We start from the raw sequence: 23231 nt of genomic DNA, 5'->3' as shown, positions 1-23231 counted from the left end.
GTCGACACTTTTTGACAAGGTATCGACACATTTTTCTTCCATTCTGGACATAAAGTACCGACACAATATTAAAAAGTGTCAATATAGGTTGTAGACCTATTCGCTCATAAAACCGATATATTTATAGCGGTTATATTACAAAATTATCTATTACATTATAATTCTGGGTTCCGATGTGTAAATGTCGACACTTTTTGACAAGGTATCGACACATTTTTCTTCCATTCTGGACATAAAGTACCGACACAATATTAAAAAGTGTCGATATAGGTTGTATACCTATTCGCTCATAAAACCGGTATATTTATACCGATTATATTACAAAATTATCTATTACATTATAATTATGGGTTCCGATGTTTTTTCAATCGACACTTTTTGAAAAGGTATCGACACATTTTTCTTCCATTCTGGACATAAAGTACCGACACAATATTAAAAAGTGTGAAAACTTTGTTGTGGATATCATGGAAAACAATGATATAGTAATGTGTTTCGATACATTTGCAAGCAGATGTAAAATACATTAATAACTAGTATTGATATTTCAACAATCCTCAAATGTATATGTATACAGAGAAGCAAATATGAAATAATTAATGAAAATATACACACAATATAATCACACCAAAATATACATACACAATAATGTTCAAATAATGTACCGACAAACGAAATTAATTCGATGAAAAAGGGTTATTTCTAACGAAGTCCGGAATATTAGAGGCCTTCAACAAATTTTCCAAATACTCTCGTATGTTTCCGCTTTTTTTTGAGGATATACATAAATAATTTCAATTATCAAACTAATGAGGTGCAATTTTACTAACAATAAACTAAATTCACATAAGCATGAATAAATTTGTGTCATACCTAGAGCATTGTTGTTCGAATGGGAAGCATCGTCAAAGGTATGTGGACATATGTAATTGTATTTCTATATAAACACATAAGTTGTTAAAATAATCAATGTCTGAACACCTGTTCAACTGGAAAAACATATTGCATAAATGCAACTTACCGGATTATAAATCATTTTTACCGCTGAATCATCGACCAAAAGTGTATTTAACTCGTTAAAATCTGGACACGCATTCCAAACATCATTAAGATCTTTACAGTAGGTAACAGTATCGTATGTTTTGCATTTTGCTTGATCCTGTTCACAAACAGTCGAACATAAATATGTAGGAATCATAGACAACGAAAAGTCAACAAACTGTAATGACATTCATCTTACCCACACGAATAGAAAATGCTCAGAAAATAAAGGTAGTTTCTCAAGTACACGGTCGACGTTATATCTGAGATTGTAATCAAGTTTGAATGTTAACATTCAAATGTATATTAACGATTTTGACTACAGTAATTCAATTGCTCCAAACATATTCTAACCTCATCTTTGAAGACCAAAGGGCAACAACAAAATTGTCGACACAAAATTACATAAATTCAAATAATCCTGTTCTGAGGACAACATCTACAACATGAAGAAAATGAGATTAAAGTTCTACGCTTATATGTTAAAATAATGGATACAAAAGAATAGAATTAAAACCTGCAAGCAGTCTTGGGATGTAGGCAAGGACACCATTGAGATCAAAAATTAAAAGTTTTCTTGAAGGTGGCGTTGCAGACACGATATACTTGTTTAGATCATCATCATCATCATCATCATCATCATCATCGTCAGTTTCATCGTCATCTTCATCGTCATCTTCATCTTTATTGACCGCTTGGTTGTCCACATCTGTTAAAAGAAAATAAAATACAGTTCAGAACGTGTAAATGCTTAGAAACATAAATAATGAATTACCTAACTCGTTTGATGTCATTGACGTAATTCGTCACGCAACATGGAGACTTCATGTTGCAATGATGAAATATCGGATCACATTCCACTCACAAGGGAATCAATATGCTCCCGAAAATTGACCATGTATTCCATCACGGTCTTAATTGTGACATCCTCTGCAACTGGAGCTTCTTCCATCATTGCGTCTCTACTTGGTTGCTCTTCTTCATGGCCAACGGGGTCCATTTCCTCCCTCTCTTGATCTAATCCGACTTCCTTGACACGCTTCCAACCGAGTTTTTCAACAAAAGCATATCCCACTTTTTTAATAAATACCATGTCAATCTTGCGGGTTAATCGAACATGGACGTCATGCAAAAAATCAACTTCCTTCTTCTTCAACAGATGGGTGATGACACATCCATATGGTAGTGTAGTTGAAATTGTTGCTCCCTTTGTGACCATATATACAATTGTATTAAATATGAGTTTTGCAATGTTGGGAGCCGTTTTGGATTTGGATTTATACTTTGCTATCCACCAATAATCGCTGTCTCGAAGCGTTGAATGTTTTCCCCCACTAGGCCGGATATACCATGTGAGCATTTTGTGAAACACTCTCGACTCTACATCGAGGTGAATTGGGCTATTTCTAGTAACCCGTTTAATTGTAGACTAATCTACACCATTTTTATCTGAATCCCCTTTATTCGCTACACCTAAACCTTCCGCAATAGTTTCCGGAGATATATATATATCCTTCCCCATGACATGTGTATTAATTCCTATTATATTAGTCTTATTAGGCTCGTGCTGTAAGGAATCATTGTTGTAGAAGACTCTAACTAGGTTGGGATAATATATTGGTTCTACACCAAAGAATTCAAGCAAACCCCAAGATGTAAAACTAAATGCATATTTATCATCAAACAAGAAACCCAAGTCAATGACACGTTTGAGACGAATCTTATTTACTTTAAAACTCGTCTGCCATCTTTGTTTCTCCATATCGGATCTAAAGTTCAGAGTTTCGAAGGACCTGATTTCCTCAGAAGAATCGTTTGTTTTAGAAGGAGGTTGTGGTTGAGAAGAACTGGGTTGAGATTGAGAAAGACCGCGCTTCTGACGCTGACGTTTTGGAGCCATTTTGGTTGGATGCTATTACAATGGAACACAAACACATTCAGGAGAAAAACTCCAATATAGAAATCAATCAAACCCATAAAATATCGATAAATTTACCTGAAGAGTTATCTTCTGCCTGCTTGCCTTTATGTTTAGGGTTTTTTGATTTAGAGTACTATATATAATGAACGGTGGAAAAACACTTGATATTTAAATTAGTATCGACAAAACATTAAACAGTGTCGATACATATTATATACCAATTCTCCCATAAAACCGGTATACTTATACCGGTTAGATTGAAAAATTACCTAATACATTATACTTTTGGGTTTCGATGTTTATGGGATCGACACTTTTTATATATGGATCGACACTTTATGGTTACACCCTGTTTGCCATTCATTCTGGACCAAAAATATCGACACAAACTACAAAAGTGTCGACACATTATTTAGACCTATTCTCTCATAAAACCGGTATACTTGTACCGGTTAGATTGAAAAATTACCTATTACATTATACTTATAGGTTTCGATGTTTATGGGATCGACACTTTTTATAAATGGATCGACACTTTATTGTTGCACCCTGTTTGCCATTCATTTTAGACCAAAAATATCGACACAAACTACAAAAGTATCGATACATTATTTAGACCTATTCTCTCATAAAACCGATATACTTGTACCGGTTAGATTAAAAAATTACCTATTACATTATACTTATGGGTTTCGATGTTTATCGGATCGACACTTTTTATATATGGATCGACATTTTATTGTTGCACCCTGCTTGCCATTCATTCTGGACCAAAAATATCGACACAAACTACAAAAGTGTCGATACATTATTTAGACCTATTCTCTCATAAAACCGGTATACTTGTACCGATTAGATTGAAAAATTACCTATTACAAAAGTGTCGATAATTTATTACACGTACTTACAAAAGTATCGACACTTTCAATATATCTGGTATCGTTTTACCGGTTTTATCATTTTGATACCAGTTTTATCATATTTTTACCTGTTATATCGTTGTGGATCGATATATTTTTTAAAGTATCGACACATTATAGGCGCTAAAACTACTTCTCTTTTAAATTCACAAAGTGTCGATCCTTATATAAAGTATCGACACTTTCAATATATCCGGTAACGTTTTACCAGTTTTATCATTTTGATACCGGTTTTATCATATTTTTACCTGGTATATCGTTTTGGATCGATACATTTTTTAAAAGTATCGACACTTTATAGGATTTAAAATTGCTTCTCTTTTAAATTCACGAAGTGTCGATCCTTATATTAAAGTACCGACACTTTAAATGTATTCGGTAGCGCTTTACCGGTTTTATCATTTCAATACCGGTTTTGTCATAGTTTTACATGTTATATCGTTTTGGATCGACACATTTTTAATTTGGATCGACACGAACCGACAAGTTAAGTTTGCCGGCTGCACAATTTTTTAATATTTCTTCATGACTTAGACGTACTACATTATTATTAGTCAACATTTCTGGTAGCGCTAAACCGAATTTGTTAAATATCTTTTAATGTATCCGGTAACGCCGTATATTAGCCATATATTAACCCGCCTTTCCTGAGACAATCCCCTATTATCTACTTTAGACTTAAAATGATAAAACAAAACCCCAAAAAGTGGCATGATCTTCTATGACAGAAAAGTGGCATGGCTTCATTGGCTTCATGAACAAGGCATCGGATCCGACAAATAATGAAGCCTAGCTAATCATGTTCTGTACCAACACAAGTTATGAGAGTATCATCTTTTTCCTAGTAGGTAACGTGCAATGATTCATGTTGAATCAAAATAGAGTAAAAACTTTAATTGATTGAGAAGAATAAAAATTCTCTTTAGAATAATCTCACAAAATTGCAAAAGGGAATAACTCTTAAGAAAGCTTTCAAATGCTTATAATCAAGCTTTGATTGTTGGATGACAAAACTCAAATACAAGCAGGGTATTTATAGGTTACAAGAAACAATCTAAATCACTTATTAAAATAATCACTAAATAATCTAAACCATTGAAATTAAAACATGAGAAAAATACTTAATTTTCACCTAATTAAATTGATGTAAGCAATGACATCAAAACTAAATTGATGTAAGCAATGTCATCAAATTAATTTAGACGTGAACTTATTTAGGCTAATATTGAATTTTCAACACTCTTCCTCAATGTTAGCCTACATTCTTTGAATCACGCCATGCTGACGACGGAAATATTCAAACTTTCCAACACTCAAGCTTTTTGTAAACAAGTTAACAATTTGCTCATCTGTCTTGATTTGCCTCATTTCAATCTCTTTTTGCAAAACATTTTCCCTAACAAAGTGGTAATATACTTCCACATGTTTAGTTCTTGCATGAAAAACAGGATTCTCCGCTAGCTGAATTGCCGATTGGTTGTCACAGTACAACGAAATTGCATAATCTATTGGTTGATGTAGATTATTCATCAACTGTATTAACTATGTACTCTCTTGAGCCTCCATTGTTGTTGCTCGATACTCAGCTTCAGTGGTTGACAATGATACCGTTGGTTGTCTCTTGCTACACCAAGAAATTGTTCCGGAGCCAAGCTTAAACACATACTCAGTTGTTGATCTCCTGGTGTCATGATCTCCTGCATAATCAACATCAAAATAACCAACTAACTTGCAGTCTTCACCTTTCTTGTACAAAAGACCATAGTCAATTGTACTCTTCACATATCTCAGTATTCGTCGAACTGCTTCCAAATGAGGCTTCTTTGGATTTTGCATATACCGACTCATCACACCAATTGCATAAGAAATGTCAGGTCGGATCAAGGTTAAGTAGATCAGACTACCTACCAATTGTCGATACATTGTTGCATCTTCCAAATCTTTTCCTTCACCTGCACACATTTTGACATTTGGTTCCATTGGCGTTGAAGTTGACTTGCATTCGAGCATTCCAAACCTCTTTAACAAATATTTAGCATATTTCTATTGACACAGAAATATTCCTTCGTGTGTGCGATCAACCTCTAGACCAAGGAAATGCTTAAGTTGTCCAAGTTTCTTCATTTGGAAACGAACTGATAAATTCTCATTCGTCTGAAGAATTTCTGCCTCATCATCACCGGTTATGATTAAGTCATCCACGTACACTAGCATGATAGCTAGTTTACCTTCAATGACTTTGACAAACAAGCTAGAATCTGCAGGTGTTACTGAATAGCCACTTTTCGTTAAAAATTCAACAATCTTACCATACCATGCCCTAGGTGCTTGTTTCAATCCGTAGAGTGCTTTTCGCAGCTTACACACATATTCAGGATGATCTTGACTCTGAAAACCCATTGGTTGGGTCATGTAGATCTCTCGATCTAGCTCTCCATGAAGAAAAATATTCTTCACATCCATCTGCCACAAATTTTAATCTTTGTTGGCTGCAAGTGCAAGTAGGACTCGTACGATTGTAAGTTTCGCCACTGGACTAAATGTTTGATCATAGTCTAGTCCATACTATTGAGAGAAACCACGAGCTACCAATCGTGCCTTGTACCTCTCGATTGACCCATTAGGACGACGCTTTATCTTGTAAACCCATTTACAAGATATGGGTTTCACATCTTTTATCTTTAGCACAAGATCCCAAGTTTTATTTTGCTAAAGTGCATCAATCTCTTCTTTCATAGCTGTCATCCACTCAGAACTCTATGATGCTTCTTCGAACGTCTCAGGCTCTGTTACTTTTTCAATTATGGCTGCATTGGAATATTTAGGATTTGACATTCGTATTCTTGTTGATCTTCGGAGTTGAGGTCCACCTTCTTCGTTTAGTTGTTGATATATGTCAGTTTGCCAAGGATTCTGAGTCACTCTTTGTTCGATATCATCGTCATTTGGATCTACTGATTCATATGTGCTTGTTTGTAGTTGAACAGTATGTTCCCCCATCTTTTATTGCAACTTGTCTCCAAATTCTCTCGAGTCTGGTAACACCTCCTTCTCTGAGGATCACCAAGAAGATGTTTAATCAAATACCACATTTCGTGATACGTAACATCTACCACACATTGGATCACAACATTTCCACCCATTTCTCTGACTGTCGTATCCCACAAAGATACATCTAACAACTTTCTTGTCAAACTTGCTTCGTAAATGATCAGGAACAAACACATAACATACACAACCAAATACTCGAAAGTAGCTAACTGTAGGTTTCATATTCCGTAGTTTCTCAAAGGGTGAAACAAATTCTAACCTTGGTTGAGGAAGTCTGTTGATAACAAAGGATGCAAATCCTCATCACAAAGGCTGCAGTCCTCATTGCTTCAGCCCAAAACCTTCCAGGTACATTCTTTGCATGTAGCATACTTCGACAAATTTTTGCAAGATGTCGATTTTTTCTTTCCGCTACACCATTCTATTGTGGCGTGTTGGCACAAGTGTACTGATGACGTATTCGACATTCCCTTAGGTATTGAAGGAACTCGTTTGATTTATATTCTCCTCCGTTGTCTGTGAGCAATCAACATATCTTCTTTCTCACTTCTCCTTCAGCTGAGTCTCTGAACTCTTTAAACTTTGAGAATGCGTCAGATTTTTCTTTCATAAAGAAAACTCACACATACCTGGAGAAATCATCAATGAATGTTACCATGTACCGCATACCGCTAATTGACTGTTGCTTAACCGGTCCAAACACATTAGAGTGAACCAACTCCAACGGTTCTTTTGATTTAAACTTCGACTCGTCATAAGGTAATTGATATGCTTTACCATACTGGCATCCTGCACAGACCGTGTCTGTTCTCACGTCTAGTTGAGAAAGTCCTTTAAGCATCAACTTCTTTACCATCACACTTAGCTTAGAATAGCTAATGTGACCTAACCGCATGTGTCATAGATCTGATGTCTCATTTTTTCTTGTCCTGTCTACATATGCAGACTCTGCTGACATCACGTAGATTGACTCCAAACGTCGTCCCTCCATTGTTGGTGTTTCTGAGATTTTAACGTCACGATAAACTTTCACGTCTTGGGGACCAAATAAGACATAATGGCATGATAATGTTAATTGAGCCACAGATAGCAAATTTTTCTTCATTCCTGAGACATGATAAACATCTTGAAGTTGCACCTGGTTAGAATTATATCGAGGCGTAACTATCGTCTTACCGATGTGAGTTATCGGTAATCTTGAATTGTCAGCTGTCACCACCACACGACCTCCATTATACTCAGACAGGTTTTGCAACTTCTGTTTGTCACCCGTCATATGATTTGAGCAGCCCGAATCTACGATCCAATCATTCTTGTAGTCAATGCGTTATGGTGTTGTTACCGTGAGAGCTAATTCTTCTTCTTCCGTAGCATAACGCTTCAACATCCCAACCATCTTCACTATTCTCCTTCGAACTAGAAGTAGCAGTATTACTTTCAACAGGCTTTTTCTTGGTCCAACAGTCTTTTACCATGTGGCTCATCTTCCCGCAGTTGTAACATTTGCCATCAAACTTTCTACTATTACCGCGATTCTTGGAAGCTCCCCTTGAATGAGGGTCTCCCTTTCCTTGGTAATTTTTTACCTTGTCACCATCTTTTTAGATCCACTGCCAGTATACCGCTGAAAAGTGTCTCAACATTTGCTAGTGTAGAGCGCTTCCTCTTCACCCTTCAGCGAAACTCCTCCCATTTGCTTGGCCATGGCTTCTTGACCTGCAAGCAAATTTTCAAACTCAACAAGCGATGGTTGTGTCGGCCATCCCTGTACAGCGACAACAAACCCTCGATATTCAGGTCTCAAACCATGGACAATTATTCTTTTTATCCTTGCTTCCCCAATAGCAGCTGTCGGATCTAATTCTGAAATTTCACGACATATCGACTTCACCTTGTGAAAGTATTGGGCAACCGCCATGTCGCGTTGCGCCATTGATAGAAATTCATTCTCGAGAAGTTGCAATTTTGTATCGTTCCTCTTCGAAAAGAGTGTAACAAAAATGTCTCATGTTTCCTTTGGTGTTTTAACATCCCGGATGTGCTCCAATATTTCTTCTTCAATTGTGGTCTTTAAAGAAAACATTGCTTTGCATGCTTTAATTTTCCACTTTCGCAAGATGCCATTGGCAGCTTCTGCCGCCGGTTGTGTAACTTCACCACCACCGACAACCTCCCAAAGGTCTTGACCTTGTAAGTATGACTCCATACATGTTACCCACGTGTTGTAGTTTTTATTGTTGAGCTTCTTGATTCCTCCAACTACTTGAAGATCACTCATCTTAACAGCAAGGCTTTGACTACACCGAACAAGCTTGAGTAACAAACGTGCAGAGTACTAAATTACTCTAAACACAAATAAGCTCCGCAAGGTTTGTAATAACCCTGACAATAATCTCAAGAAATATTTTCTAAAGTGGAAGATCAGTTAAAACTGCAACCACATAACATACTCGAAATTTCAAGAGACCTTAAAAACGTGGCTCGAATACTAATTGTTGAATCAAAATAGAGTAAAAACTTTAATTGATCGAGAAGAAGAAAAATTCTCTTTAAAATAATCTCACAAAATTGCAAAAGAGAAGAACTCTTAAGAAAGCTTTCAAATGCTTATAATTAAGCTTTGATTGTTGGATGATAAAACTCAAATATAAGTAGGGTATTTATAGGTTACAAGAAACAATCTAAACCACTCATTAAAATAATCATTAAATAATCTAAACTATTGAAATTAAAACATGAGGAAAATACTTAATTTTCACCTAACTAAATTGATGTAAGCAATGACATCAAATTAATTTAGGTGTGAACTTATTTAGACTAATATTGAATTTTCAACAATTCATTCATTTGGTCTGGTGTAACCCTAAAAGGTTATTGTATCATGAAACAATCTAGTTCAGTATGCCAGAAGTAGTTCCATGCTTTATTCAAATTGAAATCACCAGCACCACCGAGCAGTGTGGAACAACAAATAAGTAAACAACTAAGACAAGCTAACGAGCACGCCTTTCTAAGATGTCCTTGACGAAAGCATCTATGTTAATATCTGAGGATCCGCCTTTCGCAATTGCTCTTCGACATGTTTCTCCAAGTTTTGCAGCCCTTTTTCTCATTTCCCTTTGCTCATTGTTCTCGTAATCCATAAAATTCCGCACAAGCTCTGCAATTTCATCTCTCCTCACCAAATGTTCACCTTCACCTACCTTGTTCTTCTTCACTCTCCACCCAATCTTCCAATCCTCTATCATTTGCTTACTATTAGGAGGCTGGTCCATAAATAAGGGAAAGGTCAGCGTCGGAACACCAGCATATGCAGCCTCAAGAGTGGAATTCCACCCACAATGAGTCCAAAATCCCCAACAGAAGAATGACATAGCACCCTCAGCTGATCACACCACGGAATAACTAGTCCTCGATCACCACAGCCGTCTTTGAATCGTGAAGTGTCACCGCGTGACACCCACAAGTAGCGAACCCCGCTATCTTGCACCCCAGCTACAATTTCATCCATTTGGGCAGCCGAAACTGATAGAAAACTTCCCATGGATACATAGACTACCGAACCTTTAGGCTGCAAATCCAGCCACTGAAGGTAGTCATGACCATTAAGACTGGTAGTTGTTGAAGAATGCTCTTTCAGGTCTAGGTAAGGCACGCTAGGGCCGATTGCATAGACGGGAAAAGGTAACCTTTCATTCAAAGCATCAATGACTTGGGGTTCAAGTTCGTAGACAGAGGTGAAGAGAAGATACTGTGCTTTAGGCATTGTTGAAATACAATCCAGAACAAGGTTCAAGACTTGCCGGCTATTTCCCCATAAAATTGATGGTAAATCTACTAAACGTGTGGAGTAAGCCCAGGGATGTAATCCACAAGTTCATTTCCCTTCTCTAATATGCACAAGAAAGAGGAAGGGTAAAGATAAAACTACACCCATTAAAACAAATGTATCAAGTAAACCGGTTAACATTTCCCAAATACAAAACCTAAGTTGTTGAGGCAAGTTTCACTTAAAAAGTTAATAAAAGAGAACCGACAAAACAAAAGTAAAAATGGGGACAAACCTGATAAATCAGCAGGGAAATGGTGGTTGTCGACGAAGAGGTTAAAATGGTGAAAAATGGACAAGATAGAAGCGGACATGGTCCAAAGGGAGGCCACCGGAATATTCCTCCGTTGCCCCGCTTGTAGCGTCCAAGGCACATAGGTATCAGCTATAATGGCGGTGACTGGGAGTTCAACTTCAAGGCGATCAAGGAGCTCCCCAAATGGAGCTTCCATCTTGGTGAGCACAGCTGCCAAGAAAGCAGGGAAGTCGTTGGCTCTTACAAATTCAGATGGGATTACGTTGGGGATGGTCCTAAATCGGACGTTAAGCGGCTTGCTGTCGGAAGCTATGAAACTCAACCACTCCTCGGTGACAACAAATGTTATGAGAATGGTGGGAATTTTAGAACAGAGCAGCTTGCAGAGGTTCATCATCGGATTGACGTGCCCCCTACCAGGATAAGGTACGGCCACAATGTGACATGTGCAGGTTGATGATTCCATCCTCTGGTGGTGACTATTAAGTAAAGAGAAATCAGAGCTCTTTAGCAGATTCAAAACTTATCTATAACCGGAGCTGGTTCGAGCGATGGGAGTTGCCGCTTTTATAACATGTGGCCCAACCCAACTACTTACAGTCTCAATATATCATTATTAGAGATGGTAACACGTACAGGGAGAAATGGTCTTGGAATTTTTTTTAGGTCTAATAAAAATTTAAAAATAGATTTTATAAAATAAAAGTATATTATGTTAATTTAAATAATTAATTTAATTAATATTATATTAATAAATCATAAAAACATATTTTATTAAACATATTATTTTTATTATTTTATTAAGAAAACACTTTAAATTCACTAACACATAATAAATAAAATGAATATAAGTATGATATGGAGCTAGATTTTTAATTTTCAATAATTTTAACTTTTTTTTTTGCTTAAATTTTATAATATATATTTATTTTTTATTTTATTTTTTATTTTTAATAACTTTATCTTTGTGGCACGTTTTTTTCTACTTTTATAACATGTTTTTTCTGTCTTTTAGCACGTTTTCTGTAGTTTGGTTGTTCTTTTCATTTTGTTCTTTTTGTTTTTATCTTTTCTCAAGATTTGATTTGACGGTGTATCGACTTATCAATATGACAATTATTTATTATCTTGATGATAATCTGCTTTGGACCCTCGAATTTGATTAAGATAAGTGGTTGTGTTCGTGAATAGTTTCCCATGTCGCTCGAACTTGATATTCGGTTTGTCGACGGTCTTTCAATAGTTTACATCCTTTTTGTGGTCCAAAGTCGGATCTATTATTATATATATCTTTCGTAACCGGTTTTCGTCCGGGCACGAATGTTTCTTGGACGGTGTATCGACTGATCAATATGACAATTATTTATTATCTTGATGATAATCTGCTTTGGGCCCTCGAATTTGATTAAGATAAGTGGTTGTGTTCGTGAATAGTTTCTCATGTCGCTCGAACTTGATATTCGGTTTGTCGATGGTCTTTCAATAGTTTATATTCTTTTTGTGGTCCAAAGTTGGATCTATTATTATATATATCTTTCGTAACCGGTTTTCGTCCGGGAACGAATATTTCTTGGACGGAAAATAAGTGAATAAATAAATGGTTTTTTAAGGAAATGTTTTGGAGTCGCCATCAACCTTTTGGGTTAGGTAGGTCGAATACCTAAAAATCATATTTTACAATAATTTTTAAGAAAACACCATTTTAAAAGATAAACCAGTCTGCGTAAAACCAGAAATTCATTCTTTTTAGTAATAAAAAGGGATTCGTGGTCGGTTACATTTGGGGAAGGATTAACACCTCCACAATGCCCAAAATTGATACCTCTCGATTATAAATTGTCTCTATTAGTGAAATTTAAGAAATCGAATATAAATTTAATTTACAATCCTTTTATTTCAGATTTAATCGGATAATTCTAAAGAAAAATATATTAAAATATTTTTTATAAAACAAAAGTAAATATATGTATATTTTTAGGGTTTTATAAACAAGATATTTATTTATTTAAAAATATCAGAATAGTACATCTAGTTATTTTAAGACATTCCTTTCTTAATATTTAAAAATAAATAAATATTATTATTTTGCTCAAATTATGAAATAGAACAATTTATACTTATAAATATTTCATATAAATATTAATACAACTAAACTAAAATAAAATTAAAATAAAGAGTAATAATTAAAGTGCTATATTTAAAGTATTGAAACATAAAGGGAAATAATAAAATAAAATAAAATTTCAATTAAACAGTGACCAAAATAAAACAAATTAAAACTATAGTATCATATTCATAAATAAAATAATAACATAATTAATTAATGACTAAAATGGAATAAAATAGAAATTAACATGCAAAAATCGAAATAAAATAAAGAAAAAATATCGGTGACCAAAATAAAAAACACTCCTAAACTAGAATGGCTTATGGATGATTAACCCACTAAGTAGTGATTTAAATATAAAAACACGCTGAGAGTTCAGGGACTTTAACGTGATTTACCCCAAAAATAAATTAAATCCCCTATTAACTAAAACTCAAAACTCAGCAAATATACAGGGACTTAAATTTGATTTACCCTAAACTAATGGCTAAAATGTAAAAGACGGGTAAACTAAGAGGACCTAAAAATAATTTACCCAAAACCTAAGCTATATATATGCATTATTTTTTGTTTGGCTAACCTAGCCACTCTTATCTTCCTCTTCTTTTCTCTCAACCGAGAAAAACCTCCAAGCTCTCCTCTCCTTGGCTCGACCGAGAGCCATTCAACGCCTAAACAAGCCACCACGCCGGTGGCCGGTCAGTCGGTCACTCCATAAACACTGTCGACTTTCCCCAAACAAAACCCGAACAATAAAACCTCTCAAGTAAACCTAAGTCCCGATTTGGGACAAAATCGATACCTAAAAAATTGAGCATTTCCCCGAAGCTTCAACCGATGCTTCACCGGCAACCGACGAAGAAACGACGGAGAGGTAAACCACTCTTCTTTTTTAATATTAACCTACTATTTTTTTATTTCAAAAAATAAATAAAATGTAAAATACAAAGCTAAAAAATAAAGACTAAATGTAAATATAACATTAGTTGTATTTTTGTTTCTGATTTTCTTTGTATATCTCTTGATTTCTTCCCTTTCAATTACATATTGTTTTGGGGTTTTTATAGCCCCATTTTACAAAAAAATTACATTATGTTCTTTTTTTGTGATGATGAGCTGATTCGGGACGTGGGGCTTTGGTGGCCACAGGTGGAGCTGTTGGCGACGTGGAACCTTGGTGACCATGGGTGTGGCGGCTGAGCTAGAATGAGGAGGGGCAGCTGGCTCCTACTGGAAGCTGCTAGAAGCTATAGGTGGAGGGACCAGCTGTTGTTGGTGCTAGAAGCTACTCGAACACTGTTGTGGTGGAGCTACAACGTGGAGGGGGCTACTGTTGAAGTGCTAGCAGCTGCTTAAGGCTAAGGTAAAAATGGTGATTACAACTGCCCCTCTTTGCTCGTTGATATGGAACAATAATGGAGCAAAGACATAAAACACCATTGTTAGCTTGAATTGTTCAAACTTCTAAGATATAAGTTCTTCTCATTATGAACTTTTCGCTCACTTCGGAAGAGTTCTTCTCATTATGAACTCTTTAACTGGGAATGATGATCCACCTCATTCTATGACAGAATCTAGCAAAAGGTTGAACAAGTTCTTCTCATTATGAACTTCTTTTTCCTCTTCAAATGAGTTCTTCTCATTATGAACTCATTCTCTGGAAATGTTGATGCTGATCTATCTCCTTCTGCGATAGAGTCGAGCAAAAGGCTGAACAAGTTCTTCTCATTATGAACTTCTTCTTCCTCTTCAGATGAGTTCTTCTCATTATGAACTCTTTCTGGAAATGTTTTAAGAAAAACAATCTCAAGTGAGATAAATTGCTATTTCTAGTGAAACTTTATTAAGCGAGAAAAAGTTTGTTTTAAGAAAAACAATCTCAAGTGAGATAAATTACTATTTCAAGTGAAACTTTCTCAAACGAGAAAAAATTTGTTTTAAGAAAAAAAAAATATCAAGTTAGATAAATTACTATTTCGAGTGAACCTTTCTCAAGCGAGAAAAAGTTTGTTTTAAGAAAAACAATCTTAAGTGAGATAACTTGCTATTTCGAGTGAAACTTTCTCAAGTGAGAAAAAAATTATTTTAAGAAAAACAGTCTCAAGTGAGATAAATTGCTATTTCGAGTGAAAGTTTCTCAAGCGAGAAAAAGTTTGTTTTAAGAAAAATAATCTCAAGTGAGATAAATTGCTATTTCGAGTGAAAACTTTCTCAAGCGAGAAAAAGTTTGTTTAAAAAAAACAATCTCAAGTGTGATAAATTGATATTTCGAGTGAAACTTTCTTAAGCGAAAAAAAGTTTGTTTTAAGAAAAACAATCTCAAGTGAGATAAATTGCTATTTCTAGTGAAACTTTCTCAAACGAGAAAAAGATTGTTTTAAGAAAAACAATCTCAAGTGAGATAAATTGCTATTTTGAGTGAAACTTTCTTAAGCGAGAAAAAGTTTGTTTTAAGAAAAATAATCTCAAGTGAGATAAATTGTTGTTTCGAGTGAACCTGTCTCAAGCGAGATGAAGTTTGTTTTAAGAAAAATAATCTCAAGTGAGATAAATTGCTATTTCGAGTGAAACTTTCTCAAACGAGAAAAAGTTTGTTTTAAGAAAAACAATCTCAAGTGAGATAAATTGCTATTTCGAGTGAAACTTTCTCAAGAGAGAAAAAGTTTGTTTTAAGAAAAACAATCTCAAGTGAGATAAATTGTTGTTTCGATTGAAATTGTCTCAAGCGAGATGAATCTTGTTTTAAGAAAAACAATCTCAAGTGAGATAAAGTTTTTGTTTCAAATGAAACTATCTCAAGCGAGATAAAATCTTTGCTTCGAAAATGTTGAATCTGAAGATGACTGGTCCCTCTTGCTGAGGAAGTCTTTTTGACTTTTAATCTCATTATTTCCTGAAAGACCTAAAAAATGTATCTGAATGCAACTATCCTGAATGTCCTCATGGGAAGAGAAAATGTCCTTGAGAGAGACAAGATTTCAAGAGAAATTTTAAGGGTACTCTCGTGAGAGGAAAAATTCAATTTTTTATTGCAAAAGAAGATGGATGTTTAATGCAATGATGCAAAATCATGTATGTATACGTGTATATGTATGTCGATACATGTTTTCTCGACTAAGGGCAGTGAAGAGGTGTTCAAGTAATCTTGGTTCTCTTCTTGATCTATTCTCCTTCATTCTCCTCCCACACCAAGGTGTACCATTTCATTTCTTTGCAAAAATCTGCTTTTCTGGCTCCCTAACATTCAAGTTCTTTTCTTCAATTTTGTTCTTGATAAAAACTGGATTTCTTTGCATGGACTTGTGTAAAAATCTAATAAAACTTTTATCTTTGAAAAGATAATATATCATCTTTGAAGAATGTAGATTTAAATATTCCAAACTCAGTAGAGATTAATTAGGAGATCAAAATTTGTTCTAATTTGACTCTTGAAACACATCCCAAGGAGGATTGATCCTAATTCCTTTCATGTCTCCGCATCTAATCAGATCTTGAACAAGGAAACTTGGACCATATCATGTCGAAATATTTAACAACAACATATCGTTTAACCTTAGTTGGCTTCACTAGTTTTTTGTTGTTAAAATTTCAGCTCCCCTTCTGTGGAAAGAAATCTTCGACATTTTTTATTTCTAACCTTGGGGTTGAAGAAGACAAACTTCATCTTGGGTCCACAAATGAAAACACCATATGATCGCAACATTGGTTCAGCACCATAATCACTAGTTCGTAGAACATTTGATAACACATTCATCATTTCCTGTGGCTTTTGCCCAGATTTCTCAATCAATGAAGCTCTTTGCATAGTGTTCAGAGCTTTTGTAGGACGTCACAAGGACACCAAATGACAAAATTCAGTGGGAATACGAGTGGGATGCTTTGGCTTGCCAGCATCTATGTAGGTGAAATTACCTAGATAATGCCACTGTATGATGGACAAAGTGATTATGTATAGTCAGCTTCACTGCCACTGTTTCACCCTTTTCATTCTTCATACCTTTCTGTCTCATTGGAAATATTTGCTCAAATCAATGATCTTTTCATAAGATGATATAGGCCTTCAGTATGGCCCAATATTTGCTTATTGTAGATGTGAGCCTTCAAAATGCTTCAACATTTGCTTTTTGATGATATGAGCTTTCAAAATGCCCCACATGGATCTTTTCTATCTGGAATGGTCCTTAAAATTCCCCAAACTTTCATGGTAATGTGAGCTTTCAAAAATGCCCCACATGGATCATTTCTAGTTGAAATGGGCTTTCAGCATGCCCTTTTAGAACTAGGCAATCATTCTTGATGAGTTGCTGATAATGTCACAAGAGCGTTTAAAAGTTCAATTCGCTAGACTTTCTGGCTTCTTGGATCACTTGCTTTCAAGAATGTGAAATGCTTCATTATTTTGGCCTCGCTTATTCTTTTTCTACAATAGAGGTAAAATAGGCAACAACTTGCTTCAAGGACCTTCCTCATTTGAGACTGTCCTGTTTGAAAATGTTCTTCCTCCTTTCTTTATCGAAGAATGAATTTTTTTTGTAAAATATTGCCTATTACAGGTTCACAATTGAATCAAATCATAAAACATGAGTTTAATGAATATTAAAAAAATCAATAGCTCTTTAATTTTTTAAAATTATAACTCTTTGACAAGTATCAAGATTTATGGGTTAGTTTTAGGGTGGCTTTCCTATTTTCTATGGTGACATCTATTTAAGATGTCACTCCTCTCTCACTCTTTGTGAACGTTGTCACATGCCTCACTTTAAGGACTTGGTATTTTAACCGGATGTATACAAAATGACGCAACTAGCACAGCCAATTACTTAGACTTTCTAGAATACCTCTATTTTAGTTCTCTAAAATCTTTCATTTATACTAATCTAACCAAAGCAGTGCAAAAATATCGATCTAAAAATGAAATTTTTGAGTGCTTGTGTGAAGTTTATCATAACAAGTGTTTCTTAACTCCCTTAGCAACTTTTTTTTTTGCTTTTTGAAACTTATCCATAAAGCCAGGGCGATTAACCAATTGCTCTAGAGGGACATCTTTGTTGCATATAATAGTATAAAAGACTAGCTGAATATTATCCTAAAGCCGGGGCTATTAACCAATTGCTTTAGGGGGTATTTCAAGCATAATAGACTAGCTGAATATTATCCATAAAGCTGGGGCTATTAACCAATTGCTTTAGGGGAATAACTCAACATTTATTGTATATATAATATAATATAAGTATAAGACTCCAACTTCTTAAGCTTGTTAAGAAGAACCTGTTATAATCTAGGTGTTTTGGTGGAAGTCAAAAGATTTCTTCATTAGAGTTCAATTTCCAAGCAACTGACTTAAACTAGATTTACCTATTTGTGAAGATTACGTTCATCATCGAGCGTCATCAATAGAAAAGTAATCTAGATGGTTTTGTAATGTAATACACAAATGATGCTCCATGTTGTACGCTCCTATATATAAATACCAAGCTTTTTGTCTATTTCCATGCAATAGGAGAAGTCTATCTGATATTTGTAATAGGATAGTGTTTGGATATATTTCTTATGAGGTAAGGTCAAGGGTCCTTGTTTTACCAGTTTTCAATCTTGATATTTTGTCAAATATTTATAACTCTAATCATAAAGAGTTTTTAATCCATTTGATATTCAAAGAACTGCAAAATTGCAAAATTAATTTAATGATCATAACCTTTCATAAAGCAACACAATGTTTATTTATTACACAAAAGGCGGAGAAAGGAACAAAAAACATGTTCAAACAAGATGCTGAAAATAGAAAGTACTATAGTGGTAGATAACAACTTCCACTTGTTTTTTTAGCTTGCCCCATCATTCCTCGAATGTCCATGCCCCTGATTCAATTAAATTCTGAACCTTGCACTTCAATGCCCCACAATTCTTAGTAGTATGCCCCAAGCTTCCTATGTGGTAGTTACATATGGCATTAACATCATACCCTTCAGGAAATGTGGGTTCTTTCGGTTTAGACTGAACTAGATTCACTAGATTCTAATGAACTAGTAATGAGACCAGTTATTCATATGTCATTGGACTTTCACTTATAGGAGCCTTCTCTCGGGTCATTCTATAAGGTTTGGTCCCATGATTACCTGAATAAAGTCCTCAATGTATTGATCTTCGCTCCTTTCTCGATGTTAGTACTGCCAGAACCTCTTATCTTGCCATTCTTGATAGTTATTTCGATCATTTCTCCACACATGACAATGTCAGAGAAATTCTTAGTGGCAGTCCTTATCATGTGATTAATATAGGGAGATTTTAATGTATTGATGAACAAAATAGTGAACTCCCTTTCAGTTAATAATGGATGCACTTGAGAAGCCACGTCCATCCATCATTGTGAATATTGTCGGAAGCTCTCGTTACACTTCATACTCATGTTTTGCAACATTATTCGATCAGGGGCCATATCAGCCATGTGCTTATATTGACCCAAAAAGGCTTGAGCTAAATCTTTCCAAGAACGGATTTGAGTACGTTTTAGCTGATTATACCATTTGCATGCATGTCCAGATAAACTGTCTTGAAAATAGTGGATCAATAACTTCTCATTCTCCACATAGCCAGTCATACGACCACAATACGTGGTGATATAAGATGAAGGGCATGTGGTCCCATTATACTTCTCGAAATCTAGAACCTTGAACTTTGGTGGGAGAACCAGGTCGGGGACCAAACTTAACTCTTTGGCATCAAACCCATAAAATGACTCAGCCTTCTCTCTAGATTGTATCACCTCTTCTATATTTTTCAGTCGTTGGGTGAATTTTTCCTTCTCAACTAATTCATTTGGGTCAGGGACCTCATTATCAGTACAAAATTTATCTGGCTTCAACCCAGAAGCAGTAGGACAGTAAGTGGGGAACGAAGCTCCTACATGATTTTGTGGGTTCTTAACAATGAAGTGGACATATTATTGGGATTTCCTAATGCACAAAGGTGTGCCCCGGAATGTGAACAGGTGTAACACCCAGAGGATATGTGGGGTTTTCAACAAGACTCTTTCCAACGGTCAAATGCTTCCCAAACATTTCTTCCATCTTGTTTAGTATGTTGAGCTAAGAGTTTGTGATATCAGTTTCAATTTGTGCCAACTTGCTCCCCACTTCCTCTTGCATCTCTTTCTGCTCTTTCTCAATTTTGGCTAGCTTATCCTTAGTTTCTTTAGACATTTTTCTTGTGTCGTACGGATACTAAACGTTCTTGCTACAAGTAAGAACCAAGATCACTTCGGTTGAAATCCTTATTTTAATGAATGATTGTTTTAATGCATGATTTGGAAATGTATTGAGTAATACAAATGTAATGCAAACAAAAGAAATTAATATAAACAAGTTAGAGCAAAATAAATTGTATGAAAAAATAAAAAATAAATAAAAATAAGATAAAATGGTTAGTACCAAGTAATAGAAAGAAAAGATCATATCTATCATGGTATCTATATATAAATTCTAACATCATGCTTTCTAGTTCCATGCTTTGTTTGGAAAAATAAACCTAATCGCATAATTACTAGTTCGCATGCATAGAAAAAAATCAAATAAATTAAAAGGAAAAAGTTAGAGTTCATTTCTCCTTTATGTACACCTACGGATAGAATTTCATCATTGTCTTAAATTGGGTGAATTTCTAGGGTTTATTATATGCAGGGTTTTAGTTCTAGGAGTAAAGGTACTCGAATTGTCCTTGTAGGTGCCCCTTGGGCTGCCAAACCCTCAATCCTAGTCCATTACAGACTTAAGAGGATCGAGTTCAATTCGAGTGACACATTTCCCTATGCTTGAAACAGAGAATAAATGCTCACGAAGACATAGAGCATATGAACCCCGAAAGCTACTTACTAGGTCTGATACAGAGAATAAATTCTCACGAAGACGTCGCTTTCACTCCCACTTAAAAGGGAAAAGCTCAAGTAGAGCTATGTTATGCAATGCATGTGTGTGTGTGAGGAGAAATTCTCAAACCTTTGACAACAAATATTTTAACAATAATCCTAATATATGAAAATAAAATATTAATATACAAGAATATAAAATAAATTGAAAGAAATAAAAAAGAATCATAAATTAAATGAAATTGAATTCTTAATTTCTAATTATAAAGACAATATATAATCGACTTAGGTTTGACCAAGGTCCTCAGCAGAGTCGTCAAGCTGTCGTAACCGGTTTTTGCCCGGACACGAATGTTTCTTGGCGGGAAAGTAAGTGAATAAATAAATGGCTTTCTTAAGGAAATGTTTTGGAGTCGCCATCAACCTTTTGGGTTAGGTAGGTCGAATACCTAAAAATCATCTTTTAAAATAGTTTTTAAGAAAACACCATTTTAAAAGAAAACACCATTTTAAAAGATAAACCAGTCTGCGTATAACCAGAAATTCATTCTTTTTATTAATAAAAAGGGATTCATGGTCGATTACGTTTGGGGAAGGATTAGCACCTCACAACTCCCAAAATTGGTACCTTTCGATTATAAATTGTCTCTATTAGTGAAATTTAAGAAATCAAATATAAATTTAATTTACAATCCTTTTATTTCAGATTTAATCGGATAATTCTAAAGAAAAATATATTATAATATTTTTTATAAAACTAAAGTAAATATATGTATATTTTTAGGGTTTTATAAACAAGATGTTTATTTATTTAAAAATATCAGAATAAGATATCTAGTTACTTTAATATAGCTCTTTCTTAATATTTAAAAATAAATAAATATTATTATTTTACTCAAATTATGAAATAGAACAATTTATACTTATGAATCTTTCATATAAATATTAATATAACTAAAATGAAATAAAAATAAAATAAAGAGTAATAATTAAAGTATTGAAACATAAAGGGCAATAATAAAATAAAATAAAATTGCAATTAAATAGTGACCAAAATAAAACAAATTAAAACTATAGTATCATATTCATAAATAAAATAATAACATAATTAATTAATGACTAAAATGGAATAAAATAGAAATTAACATGCAAAAATCGAAATAAAATAAAGAAAAAAATATAGGTGACCAAAATAAAAAACACTCCTAAACTAGAATGTCTTATGGATGATTAACCCACTAAGTAGTTATTTAAATATAAAAATATGTTAAGAGTCCAGAGACTTTAACGTGATTTACCCCAAAAATAAATTAAATCCCCAATTAACTAAAACGCAAAACTCAACAAATATATAGGGACTTATATTTGATTTACCCTAAAACTAATGGCTAAAATGTAAAAGACGGGTAAGCTAAGAGGACCTAAAAATATTTTACCCAAAACCTAAGCTATATATATGTATTATTTTTTGTTTGGCTGACCTAGCCACACTTATCTTGCTATTCTTTTCTCTCAACTGAGAGAAACCTCCAAGCTCTCCATAAACACTGTCGACTTTCCCCAAACAAACCCGAACAATAAAACCTCTCAAGGAAACTTAAGTCCCGATTTGGAACAAAACGGATACCTAAAAAATCGGGCCTTTCCCCGAAGCTTCAATCGACGCTTCACCGGCGACCTAAACTCCGACGAAGATATGGCATAGAGGTAAAACCACTCTTATTTTTTTATATTAACCTACTATTTTTTATTTTGAAAAAATAAATAAAATGTAAAATACAAAGCTAAAAAATAAAGACCAAATGTAAATATAACCTTGGCTGTAATTTTATTTCTGATTTTATTTGTATATCTCTTGATTTCCTCCCTTTCAATTACATACTGTTTTGGGTTTTTTATAGTCCCAGTTTACAAAAAAAATTTACATTATGTTCTTTTTTGTGTGATGATGAGCTGATTCGGGATGTGGGGCTTTGGTGGCCACGGGTGGAGCTACCGGCGACTTGGAGCCTTGCTGACCATGGGTGTGGCGGCTGAGCTAGAACGAGGAGGGGCGGCTGGCTCCTACTGGAAGCTATAGGTGGAGGGACCAGCTATTGTTGGTGCTAGAAGCTACTAGAACACTGCTGTGGTGGAGCTGTATCGTGGAGGGGGCTGCTGTTGAAGTGCTAGTAGCTGCTGAAGGCTAAGGTAAAAATGGTGATTACAATATCTTTATTCAAGTATTTTGGTTGGATTTTTAACA

General features: G+C 34.7%; 1 protein-coding gene across 1 annotated transcript; it reads right to left on the bottom strand.

Moving 5' to 3' along the window:
* Nucleotides 1-9861: 9861 nt before the first annotated feature.
* LOC120148279 (UDP-glycosyltransferase 87A1-like) lies at nucleotides 9862-11484 on the bottom strand. The gene is given in 4 exon segments (XM_039161443.1): nucleotides 9862-10291; nucleotides 10294-10782; nucleotides 10785-10823; nucleotides 10998-11484. Coding segments are annotated over 4 exon segments (1380 nt in total). The 3' UTR covers nucleotides 9862-9926.
* Between the last annotated feature and the right edge of the window lie 11747 nt (nucleotides 11485-23231).

The sequence above is a fragment of the Hibiscus syriacus genome, unplaced genomic scaffold (assembly GCF_006381635.1).
Source record: "Hibiscus syriacus cultivar Baekdansim isolate YM2019G1 unplaced genomic scaffold, ASM638163v2 tig00110956_pilon, whole genome shotgun sequence".
Classification (NCBI taxonomy): Eukaryota; Viridiplantae; Streptophyta; class Magnoliopsida; order Malvales; family Malvaceae; genus Hibiscus; species Hibiscus syriacus.
This window is presented reverse-complemented; position numbering and strand designations above follow the sequence as displayed.